Source organism: Cucurbita pepo, unplaced genomic scaffold (assembly GCF_002806865.2).
Source record: "Cucurbita pepo subsp. pepo cultivar mu-cu-16 unplaced genomic scaffold, ASM280686v2 Cp4.1_scaffold000351, whole genome shotgun sequence".
In the NCBI taxonomy this organism is placed as follows: Eukaryota; Viridiplantae; Streptophyta; class Magnoliopsida; order Cucurbitales; family Cucurbitaceae; genus Cucurbita; species Cucurbita pepo.
In genome coordinates this window covers 20,516-40,129 of record NW_019646589.1, presented here as the reverse complement: position 1 = coordinate 40,129, position 19,614 = coordinate 20,516, and the positions used below count along the sequence as shown (strand labels likewise).

General features: G+C 35.2%; 1 protein-coding gene across 1 annotated transcript; it reads right to left on the bottom strand.

The window, feature by feature from the left end:
• Positions 1 to 9,612: 9,612 nt before the first annotated feature.
• LOC111785049 (cysteine proteinase inhibitor 1-like) lies at positions 9,613 to 9,972 on the bottom strand. Its single transcript, XM_023665529.1, has one exon. It carries the CDS (start codon positions 9,970 to 9,972, stop codon positions 9,613 to 9,615), a length of 360 nt encoding a protein of 119 aa, XP_023521297.1.
• Between the last annotated feature and the right edge of the window lie 9,642 nt (positions 9,973 to 19,614).

The window sequence follows — 19,614 nt, the reverse complement described above, 5'->3', positions numbered from 1 at the left end:
CACCAATTTGGAAACTAAGAAGAAAGAAGACAGAACTGAACAAAGCTCTCGATCAAAGCTACACAACCTTTGGCTGTTGATTCCACACACTAGCGATGCCCACGACCTAGACTTCTCCAGCCACATTGCAATTGCCAAACCAGCCCAACAATCTATTCAATCCAACATAGATGCACCTCAAACCCAGTAGCTACCCATTGCTAGTAACCGAAACCGACCCGACCCATAATCCCATGTTGTGGGCCAAACATAGGTTGAATTGAACTTCAATGAGCCGTCTTGTACCAATAATAATTAGCAGCTTTGACTTAGGCCAATCAAGTTAGTGGTTTTACTGTTGGACATCCATGGGCTTGGTTTGATGATTTGTATGTTGTATGAATAACATGTACATTGTGGCGTGTCATATTTTTATGATGTTATGTGTGTATGATTATGCTATGTTATGAAATTTTGTTATGATATAAATGTTATATGATATATGTACTTCCAAATGTTACACCATGTGTATTATGTTAACATGTTCACATCATGCCTATGAAACATTGATAAATCACGGGGGATAACTATTAAAGATATGTCCAATATATGTATGCATGTCACGAAAAAAAGGGAGGTATGAGTTGCTATTTTAAGTATGTACCAAGATTTGAAACTATGAAATCTCATGCATTTTGTATGTCATGTGCATCAGGATACTTCATTCATTATGATTAGTATGGATGCGTACACCATGATGTTATATGTGTTTTTTTCCTATATGGCTTCCAGCAGCATGAATGTGCACTAACCCGTAGTTAGGCCCAGAAGTGCATATACGAGTCAGTTGGTGGGTCCATGTGCACATACGTGGGCCGTGTGTAGAGAAGTACTATACATTCAATTTTGTCTTTGAAACCAAGGAAAATTTTTATGAAAGGATAGGTCTTACCATGATTGCATTTCCCAACTCCAACATTGGGGATAATTACTGAGTATTAGCCACGTGTTACTTATTTTTCAGGTAAAGTTAAGACACTCATGTACGAATTATTGTGTCTTTGTTGAGGCCATGGATACAAAGTCAAGGTAGTCACATTTGGGTTTAATGTTGTAGCCCTTAAGTTTGATTAGGACGTTAACATTATTTTAAAACTTTTGTTATTTCGATTTTGCTGTTTATTAACGTCATTGTTGTTTCAAATGAATTTTTATAAACATTTAATTCTATGACAATGTTTTAATAAATTGTTGTAAAGGATTTCCACACTTGGTAGTCAAGATATGCATGTAGTAGCAACCGGATTGTAACATTATATTAAATGTTTGCTAATGAAATATTATTGGATTTTATTAGAATATTTTCCGACTTTTATTAGAAAGTATATTGAAAAATGACAATTATCTACTAAAAAGTCTTTTAAACAATTTTCTCACAAGAGTCATCACAAAAGAATATTTCACGGTGATAGAAATTAAAATAGGACACGGGTATGGGTAGACTTATATATCCCTATCCCACCTTCTAAACATCTCTAAATGATTCCAAAAAAACGCCTCAATTTAATATTTTTTTTTAAGAAAATGTGATATTATTTACAAAAACTTCTCACGGTAAATATTTTGATTTTTCAACTAGGCGACGAAACTTTGTAAATTTTTTCTTTAATATTTAATTTTGATTATAATCATGTAACGAATGTTTTGATCATTTAAATTTTGTATTATATATTTTATTTAAGTTATTCTATTTTAACATGCACGATGAATTTTATGATTTACCTTGAAATTATGAAATTAATTTTATTTGTAATGACATTAATTATTATTTTAGATTTATTATATGTATGTATGTAACGACCCAAAATTTTCTACTTAATTTAAGGTCGTAAATTCTAAACTGAAATGTACCATAAAAGGGTGTAGTTTGGCTTACCTAAACATTTTAGATCCTTCTTGAGTTATACTTTGGAGTTTCAGATCTAGCCGATGCTGGTTCTCCGATATCGTAAACATTTCGTCTACTCTCGAAATCATCACTCTTTTCTCTCTTACAGGTGAGTTTATATAGAGCGGTTGAAGGTTGTGAAGCTACGTAGCGTGTCGTGGACGTCGGAGCGTGGTATGTTGAAGGCACGAGAATTCTGGTACTTTTTTTTTGGAACGGTTACATATATATTGAAAGCTATGATAAAAATGATATGATATGAAGGAAAGACGGAAGGGGTTGTTATACATGTTTAATAAACGAAAATGTTGGGACCCCATCATTGTGTGTTACATGCATCGGGGAATCTCCCTTTTTACAATGGTACGGACACGTACGTTATGAGGTAGAATAATGATCATTATGTTTATCATAATGTTGCAACGGTTACTATTCCTATTGTCTGGCAGCAATACCAGAGAATGCTAGCCCGACCAGAAAAAGGGACCCAGGAGGTGTGCGAACCGACTGGTGGGTTCATACTCGCACGTGTAGATCGTGTGTATAATAGTAAATACACATCCAATTACTTGTTTAGGATAATTCCCAAAAGAAATACAAATTTAAATGACAAGTCTCATTCATGATTGTATATGTTTGCATCCAACCTCACTAGTGAGGTCACCTAATGATAATTTATTAAAATATTCAAGCCATGTGTTACTCTTATAGGTAGAGGCAAGACTTTCATGTACGGCTGACGGTGACATCACAACTCAAGAGACCATGACACATGCATAGAGTAGTTTCCATATGAAACTCATTCAACAATTTATTTACAGGCAATCTTATTCTCGAACGTTTCATTTTAAAATTCTACGATGCAAGCGTATAATTTTTTCATAATTGGATAACCAAGATTACAATGAATCAACATCCACCTATCGCTATTTGAATCAAAGAAATAACAAAACTGTTGCAAGATATAGAAAGTTGAAGATCATTACACTCTTACAGCTCCAAAGCCTCCACAAATGCATCCCTTAGAAGAGGATTGGAAGATGCTACCCTTTGAGATGTTACGTCAAACTCCTTGTCCGAGATGCTATTAGAATCAATATCCATCAAAATCAAGTTTCTAAATTTCCTAAGACAAAAAACAACTCGGTTACACGAGCATTGGTCGATAGATAAAAACATTTTTCTTTTGTATTTTAGTTACGAAATGGTTAGTTCATTAGAGTAGAGTTCAAGAGTAACAGACTCGACTCGAGTTCTTGCTACTTACGGATTAAACACGAGCCCATAAGCTTCTGTGACATTAACAGCATCCCCCGTGACATCTTTGAACGATTAGTGTAGTGTAAGTGTGATGTCTCAGATGAACAATAGACAGATAGTTTATATATCATAGCAAGGACCTCCAAAACAAGTTTCGAAAAATATATCAATCCTTCCACAGGCTACTCCACAGAGGTTTAGTGCACAGGAACCACTCATCCGGACTGATCTCACCTATAAGAAGAAGACATTGACATAAATGTGGGAATCACGGAATGTCGTAGGTAACCGAGTTAAGTTCTCGTTATACCTTCAAAAGAAGACGATTAATTCGGTTTGTGTTAGCATCTACAATCAACTTGTCACGTTTTGTTCCAACTTGTTCATCCATTATGATAAACTGTTATGGAACGATGTGTTTGATGAATTAATATGTTTGTGATATGATATGTTGAAGGCATGCGTGAGATATGTTATGTTACTGTTATGATTGATATGATGGGATATATGCATGATGTGTACTGTTATGTCGGAAAGCTTTAAAATGTTATGATATGATATATGTGTGACATGATTGATATGATATGATTGACATGCAAAATGACGAGTTAGCATGAAATACAATCTAGGCGTACACATGAAAGATATGATAAATGATATGAGAAATGATATGATACGAAGGAAAATGCCAGCGAAGTTGTATTAAATGATAACGAAAATAAAAAAATGTTGAGATTTCATGCATTATTGTGTGCTCATGTATTGGCGGATATCCCTTCTCATTCACGATAGTACAGACGCGTACGCTACAAGACAGGGGAACAATAATTATATTTATCATAATGCTGCTGTGTCGGTCGCTATTCCTAACGAGTATCTGACATCAACAGCTACTAGAGAATGCTCGCCTGACTAGAAAGGGGCTCGAAAGTGTGTGAACCGACTTGTTGGTCCATATACTTGCACGTGTGGACGGTGTGTAGAAAAATTAAGTACACATCCAATTGTCTGTTAAGATAGCTGTCGGAAAGTAGTTTGTGTGGACTGTGTAGGGAAATTAAGTACACATCCAATTGTCTGTTAGGATAGCTACCATAGAAAAATAAACGTATGATAGGTCCCATTCATGATTGTATGTGTTTAACCCCAATAGTGATGTCATTTACTGAGTATTTCTTAAAATACTCAAGTAACGTGGTACTTCTATTTCAAGTAAAGGCAAGACATCCATGTACAACTAGCAACGACATCGTAATTTGAGGTCATGACACATGCATAGAGTAGTCGCATTTATTTTCTTAGACTTAGGTTAGAATAAGATGTTTTTAATTTAAATTTTTATTTATTTGATTTAGTTTATGGTTATGTCGTTTTAAAGAAGTTTTTCAACATGCAAGTCTATGACTATGTTTTAACATGAAATTAATGTCTTACGAAGAAGTTTAAACATTTATTTCCACATACAAATGATTACGCTATGATGATGGTAGCGACTCTAGATAAGTAGAAATCTAGGGTCGTTACACATCGTCCCCGAAACGCTATGATAATGTATTCCACGTGTCCATGTTTCGCAAATACTTGACTAACCCGAAACACATTATAGATTATAAACCTTCTCATCTCTCAACTCGACCGAGGCCCCTCATTTTCTTCATCACAACTCATTCCTCTATCTACTTCTCCATCTCCTTCTTCCTACCATCCTTCACCAATTTGGAAACTAAGAAGAAAGAAGACAGAACTGAACAAAGCTCTCGATCAAAGCTACACAACCTTTGGCTGTTGATTCCACACACTAGCGATGCCCACGACCTAGACTTCTCCAGCCACATTGCAATTGCCAAACCAGCCCAACAATCTATTCAATCCAACATAGATGCACCTCAAACCCAGTAGCTACCCATTGCTAGTAACCGAAACCGACCCGACCCATAATCCCATGTTGTGGGCCAAACATAGGTTGAATTGAACTTCAATGAGCCGTCTTGTACCAATAATAATTAGCAGCTTTGACTTAGGCCAATCAAGTTAGTGGTTTTACTGTTGGACATCCATGGGCTTGGTTTGATGATTTGTATGTTGTATGAATAACATGTACATTGTGGCGTGTCATATTTTTATGATGTTATGTGTGTATGATTATGCTATGTTATGAAATTTTGTTATGATATAAATGTTATATGATATATGTACTTCCAAATGTTACACCATGTGTATTATGTTAACATGTTCACATCATGCCTATGAAACATTGATAAATCACGGGGGATAACTATTAAAGATATGTCCAATATATGTATGCATGTCACGAAAAAAAGGGAGGTATGAGTTGCTATTTTAAGTATGTACCAAGATTTGAAACTATGAAATCTCATGCATTTTGTATGTCATGTGCATCAGGATACTTCATTCATTATGATTAGTATGGATGCGTACACCATGATGTTATATGTGTTTTTTTCCTATATGGCTTCCAGCAGCATGAATGTGCACTAACCCGTAGTTAGGCCCAGAAGTGCATATACGAGTCAGTTGGTGGGTCCATGTGCACATACGTGGGCCGTGTGTAGAGAAGTACTATACATTCAATTTTGTCTTTGAAACCAAGGAAAATTTTTATGAAAGGATAGGTCTTACCATGATTGCATTTCCCAACTCCAACATTGGGGATAATTACTGAGTATTAGCCACGTGTTACTTATTTTTCAGGTAAAGTTAAGACACTCATGTACGAATTATTGTGTCTTTGTTGAGGCCATGGATACAAAGTCAAGGTAGTCACATTTGGGTTTAATGTTGTAGCCCTTAAGTTTGATTAGGACGTTAACATTATTTTAAAACTTTTGTTATTTCGATTTTGCTGTTTATTAACGTCATTGTTGTTTCAAATGAATTTTTATAAACATTTAATTCTATGACAATGTTTTAATAAATTGTTGTAAAGGATTTCCACACTTGGTAGTCAAGATATGCATGTAGTAGCAACCGGATTGTAACATTATATTAAATGTTTGCTAATGAAATATTATTGGATTTTATTAGAATATTTTCCGACTTTTATTAGAAAGTATATTGAAAAATGACAATTATCTACTAAAAAGTCTTTTAAACAATTTTCTCACAAGAGTCATCACAAAAGAATATTTCACGGTGATAGAAATTAAAATAGGACACGGGTATGGGTAGACTTATATATCCCTATCCCACCTTCTAAACATCTCTAAATGATTCCAAAAAAACGCCTCAATTTAATATTTTTTTTTAAGAAAATGTGATATTATTTACAAAAACTTCTCACGGTAAATATTTTGATTTTTCAACTAGGCGACGAAACTTTGTAAATTTTTTCTTTAATATTTAATTTTGATTATAATCATGTAACGAATGTTTTGATCATTTAAATTTTGTATTATATATTTTATTTAAGTTATTCTATTTTAACATGCACGATGAATTTTATGATTTACCTTGAAATTATGAAATTAATTTTATTTGTAATGACATTAATTATTATTTTAGATTTATTATATGTATGTATGTAACGACCCAAAATTTTCTACTTAATTTAAGGTCGCTACTGTATACATACCCTAAACATTGAATGCGAAAGACTTCATTTAAATTTCATAAAACATAACCTTTATCCTAAAGCACAGCCATGGACTTACGTGTTTCGAAAACATCTTTAAAACGACACAACAAAAGACTAAATAAAATGAATAAGAGTTTAAGTTAAAAACATCATATTCTAGCCTAAGACTAAGAAAATAAATACCACTACCCTATGCATGTGCCATGGTCTCGAGTTGCGATGCCGTCATCAGCCGTACAGGAATTCCTTGCCTTAACCTGAAAAATGTAGTAGCACATAGCTTGAGTATTTAAAGAAATACTCAGTAAGTGACCCCACTATTGGGGTTAAATGCAACAATCACATGCAATGAAATGATGAGACCTATCTTTCGTTTCGTTTCATTTCGTTTTTCCTACGGTTTTGTCCTAACGGGTAATTGTGGACGTGTACCATATACTCTACGCACAGCCCATACGTGCGACTATGGGCTCACCAGCTAGTTCGCACACCGCTGGGCCACTTTCCTTATCCGGTGGGCATATTCTGGGAGCCCCTTATGCCGGGACCCGTTCAAACCAGTAACCGTCACGACAGCGCTATGCAAAGCATAACGATTGTTGTCTTGCCATTGGATGTACGCGTCCGTACCCTCGTGATGGGATAGGGGTATCCCCCAGATGCATGAACACACATAATGCATGAGGTCCCCACTACTTCTACATTTATCATTAATGAACATAACCCCCCCTGTCACGTTCCATGCTTCATGTCCTTCTCATTTTCAATTTACATTTCATACATATTCCTATCGAGGTTATGATTCCAGACAGTTTACCGTATTTCATGTCATACAATTCATGCTGTTTATATTCAAACATTCCATACAATCATGCCATAACCATTCAAGAACAACATATCGTTACATGCATTACACATCACATCAGACTAAACAGCATACATAGCATACATTCACGTTCACATGACTACGTACTTAAGCACAATAATCTAGCATACAATGTATCATATCACAAACAAATCACAACGTAAACACTTCATAATCATATCGTTCTCTAACTTATCATAGCCTTAACGTTCTTATACCTATCACAGACATATCATTACGTAACGTACCTTAGTCATATCATCACAAACACTATCGTACCTTAACCTAACGCTTCGTTGTATCAATCCTAACGCTATCGTTCTATCAATCTATCACAAACCTATCCATTTCTACCCATAACCTAACCGTATTCTTTCATCAATCTCTCCTATCCATAGCACTCCGGTATGTAACCTAACCTTAATGTTTCATGAACGTATCTTACTCCTATCGTTCCATTTCGTTTTGTGCATCCTTCTCGTATCCTATCTCAAACATATCCTTGAGCACATCGTACCCTAATTATTATCCTACAATCCACATATTATAACATAACATAACATATAGGAAACATATCGATCCACAAACAATTCACACGTATCAATATATATGACACGTGCAGAACCACAGGGCACGTGTCAACATCAAATATAACCATGTCGATAGTAAGGTCACTTACTTGGTTAGCTTAAGTCGTTGTCACGTATATATCCTTATTGAAAGTTCCGTCCTTTGAAATCCAAGTCAACCTATGTGAGCCCATGACATCAGTTTCAAGTTTGAACTCTGTAAAATTATTTCTCTTATTTACCTTGTTAAAATTATGATATTTCACAAAATTTAATAGAGTTCCATGATATCTCTTGTTTTATTTTTAAATTCTGTCAAACAAATTTTCCCTCAATCTTCCATCCCCTTCTTTGTAATTATTTTCATTCTGTAAATAGATACAAATCTTCCCTCAATCTTCCCTCCTCCTTCTTTGTAATTATTTTCATTTTGTACATAGATTCTCAATTCGGTAAACATCTTCAATTTTGTAAATAAGATATTACTCTAAATTTATATTTATTTTCATTCCGTAAACCGATATTATTGGCCAATTTTAATTTGGCTACTATCTTACATATTTATGGATCTACCAACTAAAATTTCCTTGATTCTAACCTTATTTCCTATAACTTCCAATGCTAACAAAAATCTAATTAATTGAACATCAGATCTAATTATTACAATAACTATAAAATATGAAAGAAGATTTATCCTAAATTAATTTCTTATAACAATAACTATAAAGTAAAAAGGATATATGAGATAGGATTTTACGGTAATAATAGACAAAAATCTCTCCAGATAAATCTACATCATATCCTTCATATCCTTCTGTTTAAACACCATTTTACTCTTTCCTTTTTTCTGTTTTTTTTTTTTTTTGGAGAATTGTGATATTATGTGATTGAGGAAAGAGGATGCCGTTAGGATGAGAGGTTAGTGGAGAGAGGTGAGTAAATTTTATTTTTATTTTTATTTTTATGTAATCCTTTTTAGTTATTTATTTATGAATTACTATTATTATTATTATGTTGACGTATCTATTTTTCTATAATTATTTTTATTTGTTTATTTATTTTTATTATTATTTTTTTTTCGGCTATTACAATGTACCCTTTCATATGACTCTCATATACTTTAATTATTTATCTTATTGAAAATATAATAAACTATATTTCAAAAAATAATTTACCAAGATAACTTTATCTCAACTCTCTCTCTCTATATATATATATATATAAAAGTTTATCGTATAATTCTTTTATTCAAAGACATATATATTATTCAACAAAATTATACTTGTATTAAGTTTTAGACCATACATAAAGTTGATCGAGATTCCAAACATTCATAACATAATATAAAAAAGATAGAGAATTAAAAACACACCGTCTGTGATAAGAAGCAAGAAGTCTATTTGGGGACGTCATAGAAGTTGATAAGGTTGTTCTTGTTGTTGAGGTCAGTGAACACAAGGGTGCCATAGGTTCCACTACTAGTCCCCTCAAGAGCTGTCAATCGAAGGTTATAGTTGGTCCCGGCCACAATTTGCATTTCTCCACTAATCACTTTTTGAAATTGGAGTTGAGTTTTTGCCTGTTTATTGTGTTCATTGACTGTGAACTCACCTAAGCTCTGAATCTTTGGGTCATCTATGTTTTCTATTGGTTTGTAGCTGCCAACCAAATCTAAACGGTTAGTTGCTGCTGCGAGGGACGATAGCGATAGGACGTAGAGGAGAAGAGAAGCCGCGAGGAAAAGAGTCTTAGCCATGGTGATAAAGTTTGAAGATGATGAAGAGTATTTGATGGTTTGTTTAAAGGGAAGATTGATGAATATTTATAGGAATGGATAAATGCATGAATGGGGTGGAGATTACAATTTTTTAAACAAAAGTTATTTCATATTCAAAGCACATTCTTTTTATGGTAGAATAAATCAAATAAGGTAATAAGGTAATAGTAGTTATTAAATAAGGTAATAGGAGAAGGTTTACTGACCTATTAAAAAAAAAAAATCATTTATCGTCAAATAAATCAAATAAATCAAATAAATCAAATAAGGTAATAGTAGTTACAATCATAAATAAATAAATAAATAATAAACAAAAAGTTAATTATGGTCCTTAAATCTACCCATTAAAGTAAAGCAAACTCTTTTGATTTTAATTTGGAATAAATTAGAAAATTGAACTAAATCAAGAGGATTATTGTAACGGTCAAAGAAAAAATAATAATAAATAAAAAAATAAAAAATAGCAATCTTATCCAAACTGCTCTCACTAATCTCTTATCTCTCTCTCAACTATCTCTCTCCTCAACCGACTCGTCATCAAGAATGTATCGGTTACTTGAACAAAAAAAAAATGCAGATTTATGGGGAGATGATGCAGATTTAGTTACAGAGATTTTGCTTTGTTATTACTATGAGGAACGGACACAAATTTTGCTTTATAACCGACACAGATTTTGCTTTATGAAAACTCATATTTGAGATATCTTTTTTTCTATAGGCGTGGTACAAGATCTCCTTTTCTGGATGATTTATCGAGAGAGATTTTTAAGTAGAAAATTTTGGGTCGTTACAAGGATTATAATTTAAAGTAGTCTTTTAATTTTAATTTTAAAGGGTTTAAAATGGTAGAATTTTAAAATTAATCATTAAATGATTAATTTTTTTTATAAAAACAAAGGTTAATTAAGATATGTTTATTCATATTTAATAGCTAATTAAGATTTATTAAATTATAAATAAATTAATTATAAAAAAACTCTATTTAAAAATCATTTTGTTTCGAGATATTTAGTGAAAGAACACTTTTATTTAAACACTAACTTGAGAATGGAATAAGTCAGTTTTAATTAATAATTTGAAATAAGCACAAAATGTGATTAATTTTTATTTTAAATTTAAAACTCGGTAATTCACATTAAAATCAAGCTAACCAATATAATATAAGGGTTATGAATGAGCAACTTCTGAAAAGGAAAAGATTGTAGTTTTATTTTCGATTCTTGACCTATCGTAAGACAACACTTATTAGGATAAAATTACGATATCTAATATGATGGTTCACACTTACAAAGAACTCATTAAATTTGTTAATAATGTCGTTAACCAAATTAGTGATAACTCAATATTATGGACATAAGAGTTATTCTTGTATATATTGTATTCTAGCATTGTACATATCAGATTGGGTCGATGTAGATAAGTCATAACATGTAACAAAATACTTCAGTTATTTATAAAAAAAACAAATAATAAAAAAAAAATTGATTGTTCCTATCTTGCGTGTTCGGTATTTAGAAGGGAGTTCTTTCGACCCATGTGGCTTTAGTTGTTAATTTAATAAATGTATAACAAATTTGATAATAACACGAAAAATAGTATTTTGAACCTAATTTAATAGATAAATTAGACATTGCTTAATAATTATATAGTTTTTTTTTATAATTTTTTTAAGTGCTTTTAAAATTATATAATATAGTTTTTTTTTAAAAAAAAAAAAAAAAAAAAAAGAAATTGACAAAGAATTATAATATTTCTTTTGAGGTGTTAACATTCGAAATTTTTTCCCCTTTGAGACAGGGTCATTAACACGATCTGAAAATTTGCTTTCTCGTTCAAGTATCATACCATAACCACTCAAGATTTCCCTAAGTTTAAAATATGGAAGAAAAAAATATTTACTCGTGTCTATAAGACCTCACAACCTCAACCCTGTCGAGAAGACCCTCATGGAGGCACTTAAATCATTATGTGAAAAACCATTGTCTTTCCGATCTTTTTCAATGAATCTGTAAGGAACGCTAAAGTTTAATGAATCTTACACATATGTTGGGTTAAAATATGAAACAAATGCGCTTTCGCTTCCGGGCCATTTTGGAATCAAATTTCGTAGGTGTTAACATTACAATTTTTTTTCCCTTTGAGACAAGGTCATTAACTCGACCTGAAAAGTTTTTTTCTCGTTTTAGTATTATACCGTATCCACTAAATATTGTTCTAAGCTTAAAATATGAAATAAAAAAAAATATTTACTCGTGTCTATAAGACCTCACGATCTGAACCCTGTCGAGAATACCCTCATGGAGGCACTTGAATAATTATGTGAAAAACCATTGTTTCTTTCGATATTTTTCAACGAAGTTGTAAGGAACGCTCAAGTTTGATGCACTTTCGCTTCCGGGCCATTTTGGAGTCAAATTCCATATGTGTTAACATTGGAACTTTTTTTCCCTTTGAGACAGGGTCGTTAACTCGATCGGAGAAGTTGTTTTCTCGTTTTAATATCATATCATGTCCACTAAAGATTGTCCTCAGCTTAAAAAATAGAAGAAAAAAAAATATTTACTCGTGTCTATAAGACCTCACAACCTCAACCCTGTCGAGAAGACCCTTATGGAGGCACTTAAATCATTGTATAAATAACCATTGTTTCTTTCGATCTTTTTTAACGAATCTGTAAGTGTGAATGTTTGATGAAACACCACACCTAAATGATGGTGAGAGTTATCTTATTTATAATCATTTATAGTAGAGAAATATGGTAAATTACAAATAATATGGAGAGAACAACAAAAGAGAAAAATAATAAATGAATACAATATATTTGTCTTTAATAAAAGGGAAATAGGGTAAGCCATAATGTAAGACAAATATGCATTATAATGAACGGTTAACTATCCTTCACACCCCCCTACAAGCTGAGCGTCGAATTTGAACGAACGTGAAGCTTGGATCTGAAAGATTCAAAGAGAGGTCGAGAAATACTTTTTGTGAAGATGTCAACAACTTGGAAATGAGAAGGTACATATCGTGTGCGAAGTTTGACAGCGATACCAAGTTCTCGAAGGAAATGATAATCTAGTTCAACATGTTTGACCCGTTTGTGAGAAACGGGATTAGAGCTAAAAAAAAAATAGCACTTTTGTTGTCTCATAAGAGTAAGGGCTGCTGTGAAATAAGGACCTTGAGGTCATGCAAAAGATGTGTAACCCAAAGAAGTTCAGCAACAGTTGTGGCAAGAGCACGATACTCAGATTCACAGTTGGAGCGTGAGACAGTAGGTTGTTTTTTTGCACTCCAAGAAACGAGATTGTTACCAAGATAAATAGAATATCCGGATGTAGAACGATGAGTATCGGGACAACCAGCCTAGTCAACATCCGAATAAGCGACTAGCATACTAGGAACAGTGGATGGGCGAAAGGTAAGCCCAAAGTGGAGTATTCCTTTGATATAGCGAAGAATACGTTTGACAACAAGAAAGTGATCTGCACTAGAGGCATGCAAGAATTGACTGACAGAATTGACAGCATAGGCAATATCTGGACACGTAATAGTCAAATACTGAAGGGTGCCAACAAGAGATCTATAGAGAGTAGGATCAAAGAAAGGAGAACCATCAGCAGTTAGGTGTTAAGAAACAACCATTGGAGTGTGGACTGGTTTGCTATCGAGCAACTGAGCACGAGTAAGAATATTTCGAGCATATTTTAACTGACTAATAAAGAGACCATTATTTGTGGGTGAAGCTTCAAAACCAAGAAAGTAACTGAGAGAACCCAAATCTTTGGTAGCAAACTCAGAATGAAACTTGCGAGTAAAGCTGTCAATAAGAGGTGAGTTGTTGCCGGTAACAATAATGTAATCAACATAAAGAAGCAAATAGATAAGGTTAGATTGCTGATGAAAGACAAAAAGGGACGTGTCAGCGCGACTGCAAGATAAACCAAGTTTGAGAAGAAATGAGCTAAAACGCTGAAACCACGCGCGAGGAGCTTGCTTTAAGCCATAGAGGGCTTTCTTTAATAGACAAACATGAGTGGGAAATCGAGGATCAATATACCTAGAAGGTTGTTCCAAATGAACACGTTCAATAAGAGTTCTATTGAGAAAAGCATTTTTGACATCAAGTTGTCGAAGAGGTCATTTATTTGTGACTGCAATAGAAAGCACAACACGGATAGTGGTAGCTTTGACAACCGGACTGAAAATGTCAGTGTAGTCAAGACCAGGAACCTGAGTATAACCTTTGGCAACAAGACGAGCCTTGAAACGCTCGACGGATCCATCAGACAAATATTTAATAAGAAACACCCATTAGAGCCCACGATGTTGGTGTTGGCAGGGCGAGGAACCAAAGTCCAAGTATCATTTTGTTGTAACACTCGAATTTCTTCATCTATGGCAGCAACCCAAGCAGGATTCTTAGCCGCAGATTTGAATCCTTTCGGCTCAGTGGATGCAAGAAGAGTATAAAGAAGTCCAGATGAGCCAAAAATACCAAGATTTCCTGGATGACGAGTCTTGAATATACCAGCTTTGGCTCGTGTGATCATAGGATGAGTGCCTAAAGAAGAGGAATCAACAGTAGGTTAAATAGAGGTCAAATCAGAAGTCGAGAGTGGCAAAGTGGAACGTGCAAGAGAAGTATCAACCTACACAGACTCATCCACAAGGTCAGAACAAATATCACACGGGGATGAACTAGATCGAGAAATGTGCGATGATGAAGTGGTAGGGGGGATGAATCAATATGATAAAGATGTGGTTCCAAAAAATTTGAAATAGGAAGAGAGTGAAGATGTTGGGCCTGGGAGCTAGGGATAGCAGGAAAGTGAGTTTCATCAAATTGAGCATGGCGGGTGATATATAGCTTAATAGTGGCGGGATCAAGGCAGTGGAACCCTTTATGAGCAGGACTATAACCCAAAAAAATACAAGGAATGCTACGGGGAGAAAGCTTTTTAGACATATAATCACGCAAGTAAGGATAAATACGACAACCCAAGGGATGAAAATTGTCATAATGTGGAGTGTAGCCATAGAGGAGTTCAAAGTGTGACTTACCTCCAAAAAGTGGAGTAGGCAACCGGTTGTAGCTGCAATGCTGAAGGCGTCAACCCAAAAACGAGGAGAAATATGAGAGAAAGAGAAGGGCCAAGCCAGTCTCAGTCACTTGACGATGTTTTCTCTCAGCACGACCATTTTGAGTAGGTGTATATGGACAAGAGAATTGATGGTGGATGCCAGAATTACGTAAATGAGTTTTGAAATAATTGCTAGTAAATTCGGTACCTCCATCGCTTTGAAATACCTTGATACGAGAAGAATATTGATTTTTCACAAATTTTTTAAATTGAAGAAAAATATCAAAGAAACCATATTTAAATTTTAAAGGGTAAAGCCAAGTGAATCGAGAATGATTATCAATAAAAATAACATAGTAAAGAAAACTCGAATTTGATTTGATGGGGGAAGGACCCCAAAGATCACAATGAATAAGATCTAACACATGAGACGACCTACGTTCATTGCGGGAATAAGGCAAGCGATGACTTTTTGTAAGCTGACAAGTATTACATAATGATGGAGAAGACAATAAAGACGTAAGATAAAGATGACCTTTTCTATTTAAAAAAGAAATAACAGAATGATTCACATGACCTAGGCGAGCAAGCCATAAATCATATGAAGCACGTAAAGATTTGTTTCTAAGGACTGAAATAGAAGTAGAGTTGCTGCGCTCTAGCACATATAGCCTTCCATCTCTTTTACCGATTGCCACCACCATTCCTGATTGACGATTCTGGATAGTAATAAGATTATTAGTAAATGTAACGGAGAGAGGAAAATTAGACGTTAATTTACTTATGGAAAGAAGATTTTGAGTGAGATAAGAGACAACCAAGACATCTAACAAGTGAATATTTGGAACAGGAGAAAGACTACCAATGTGGCTAATGGGTAGGTGTTAAGGATATTTAGTAATAAATTATAGATTACCATATATATTATATTTGATATTTTATTATAAGGCAAATATCTAATATTTGTCATATGGTAATTATTATCTTTCCGTTTATTGTTATTTCCATTTATTACTATTTCCATATCCTTGTAATTTATTTGATTATAAATAAGATAACTTTCACACCATTTAGGAGTGGTGGATTAAGCAAACATTCTTATGGTATCAGAGCCATTTTGGTTTAGCAACCCAGATCCTTTCCTTTCAATGGCTTTTGAAATTTTCTACTGTTCTTCTCCACCACCACTGCTGGCTTTGACGCCGCAGAGGCAGACGTCATGGCTGCCACATGTAGAGCCGATTGATTACTCTTCAGCTCCACCGTTTTGACCTCCAAATCATCCTTCATCATACTTTGTACATACAACCTCAACTTTTCCAAACATAGCCTCTTTCATTTTCTTCCCAATTTTCCCTTCATCCTTCATCCTTCATCCTTCATCCTTCACAGAAACCCTAATCTTAGGATCTTCATCAGTGTTCTCTTCGGAAATATATAGAATCTCGATAAGCCCATCGACCTTATGCAGAGATTTACCCTTGGAATTTGGGCGCCGCACCGGCCTCTTCGCCAACCAAGTTGCCACCGCCCTTCTCGCCAAAATTGGCTCCTTCGCCCAATGTGGCGACTCTTCCGGCTTCAACATTGTCTTTGTCCCTTTCTCTAGGTTTCCCCTTCTACTTCTTGGGGTTAGACATATTCTCACCAGAGCCAAGGCAGCATCGTCGCTAAGCGACAATCCCTCTTCATGGGTTGGACATATTCTCGTCGAAGCCAAGGCAGCATCACTGCTGAGCGGCGATCCCTCTGCAATTTTCGATGGCCAAGAAAGTGTTTCTCTACGCCTCATCTAAATCAGGTTGTTGACATCTTCACGAAAAGTGTTTCTCAACCTCTTTGAATTTTTCAGATCCAAGCTTCACGTTCGTTCAAATCCGACGCTCAGCTTGCGGTGGGGTGTTAAGGATATTTAGTAATAAATTATAGTTTACCATATATATTATATTTGATATTTTATTATAAGGCAAATATCTAATATTTGTCTTATGGTAATAAGTATCTTTCCCTTTATTTGATTATAAATAAGATAACTTTCACACCATTTAGAAGTGGTGGATTAATCAAACATTCTCAGTAGGGATGCACCGTTTCCTACGATCACATAGTCCTTGCCCATGTAATTTTTAAACTGATCCAAAATAGATGGGTCGGCAGTCATATAGGCCGAAGCCCCAGTGTCCAGAAACCAATCAGCAGCATCAGGTCCAGCAATAGAACATGACGTGTTAAAGGCTTCAGCAAGGTGAGCATGAGAAGAATCAGGTTGAACATATCGTTGGTTGCAGCGGTAGCATAATGGCCCTCTTTGCGGCATATTTGGCAGTGAGGTGGTCGACGACCCTGACCTGAGTGGGTTCGTCCTCGATTGGGAGAGTTGTTTTTGTGGGAATAAGAATGACCTCGCTGGTTGTTAGAGAAAGCAGGGTGGCTTCCATAAGTGCGACGACGATTAGTGGTTGTGAATGTTGTAGGAGTGGAGTCAGAGGACTCAAGGGAGCGCTGAAACAACTCAAAACTTTCAGCTTTAGAGACTAAATCTGCAAAACATGGGATAGGGGTGAGAGCCATCTGAGTAGTAGAAAAAGCTGAAAATTCAGTGCTGAGTCCACAAAGGAACCAGTGCACTTTATTAATATTCTCGACGGGTCTGCCAATGGCATGAAGTTGGTCACAAATTGTCTTAAAGGCACGGGCATACTCAGCAACAAGTTTGGTGCCACGTTTCATCAGCTGCAAGTCATCCTTGAGTCTTAGTTCACAAGCTTTCGAATGATGGTTGAACGTAGTTTTCAGCACAAGCCAAACATCACGTGCAGTAGAGAGACCAACAACAACAGCCATGGCTTCCTCGGTGAGAGAGGAGAGCAGGAGACAGAGAAGTCGTTGATCGGCTGCTCTCCACGCCAAATATTTTGGGTTGAGTGTTGAGGAGGTTTCTGGTTCAAAGAATGGTGTGCAGAAAATAAATTTGCTCTGATACCAATTTGTTGAAATTAAAAGCAGCTCCGATACCACTTGTAGAAAATAGACGCTCGCTCTGAAACTAACTCGTTTAGATAACTCTCATGAAACTGTAAAGGGATGTCGAGAGGGGAGAGACAAAGGGGAAAAATTCTCAAAAGCCTTTTCTTATTACACACTGTATTTCAACTTAAACAAGCCTTGTCCTCTGCTTTTCTCTGCAATGATAAGTAAATGCCTATTTATAAGTTTTCGTAACCCACTTTTTCTCACTCATAAACTCTTCCTTTCCAAACATTACGTATGACTTTTTCTTTTGACTAAATTTAAAAACGAAAGAATAATCTTTTTCTCACTCATAAACTCTTCATTTCCAAACATTACGTATGAATTTTTTTTTTTACTAAATTTAAAAACCAAAGAATAATAACCGTTTTTTTTCTCTCATTTAAGTTTAAGCTTCTTTTTTTTCTCTCATTTCAGTTTACGCTTCTTTTTCTCTCTCTCTCCCTCATTTAAGTTTATTTCCAACAAAACTCCCTCATAAACTTAAATGTTCTATTCAATGATTCCACTTGTACCGTTTTCGTTTTGTCGATCTCAGTCGTGGTTTCTTCAATTTTCTCTTCTTTTCCACGAGTGGCAAAATAGGGTTGTTCTTCTCTGATGAGACTTCATTTGGATCTTCTCGAGAATAGTCCATCTGAGACTCCAATTCTTCATTTCTTCAGTTCTCAGCCACGCTTGACTTAGACATCACGGCTTCGTTCAGTTTACTCAATTCCCTTCGTAAGTCCATAGCGACCTTTACAGCTAGCATTCTTGTTTCCTCCAGTTTGGCTTTATCACAAGTGAGTGTCTCGATCGTGTGTCGTAAGTTCACTGTCTCCGTTGGACTTTATTCAGGTTCACGTCGAGTGAGTTTCTCTGTTGAGTCAGTATCTCTATATCTTTCTTCTCCCTCACTTGCTCGTCCACTAGACCCTCAATCTCCATTAACAGGTCATTCTCTTTCTTCACACCTTCTTCAACTTTCTTTGCAAGTTCCGAGATTACCTGCCCATTCTCTTCCTTCTCCGGTTTGAGACAGGCGGAACTCTCATTCAGCTCAGTAATTTCCTTCTCTAACCTTTCAACTTTTGTTTCCAACTCTTTCTTTTCTTCTTCAATTTTCATCCTTTTTCTTCTTTCTTCCTCGAATTTCCTTTCTGGCCATTAGAGCTCCCTCTCTTCGAGCTCAAGCTCTCTGTTATCCGGTTGTTCATCTTTCTTCGATTTTCTCGTCTCTGATACCGTGATTTCGCCAAATCTGCTGCGTATCACCTCATTTCCAACAACTTCCACTACCTCACGACTATCGCCATCGACTTTCGCACCGCCGTCTCTTTTTGTGTTCGGCTCTTCGTTTTGAGCCATCAAGAGAATGGCTCCACTTGTTGCGTTATCTAAGGCCAGGATGATGGTTTCTTTCACCTTTTCTTTAGCTCGACAATCTCTCACATAGTGACCATTCTGCCACAACTGTAACATCTGTCGGAGTTATAATTATTTGCACAGTGGCCATATTTCTGAC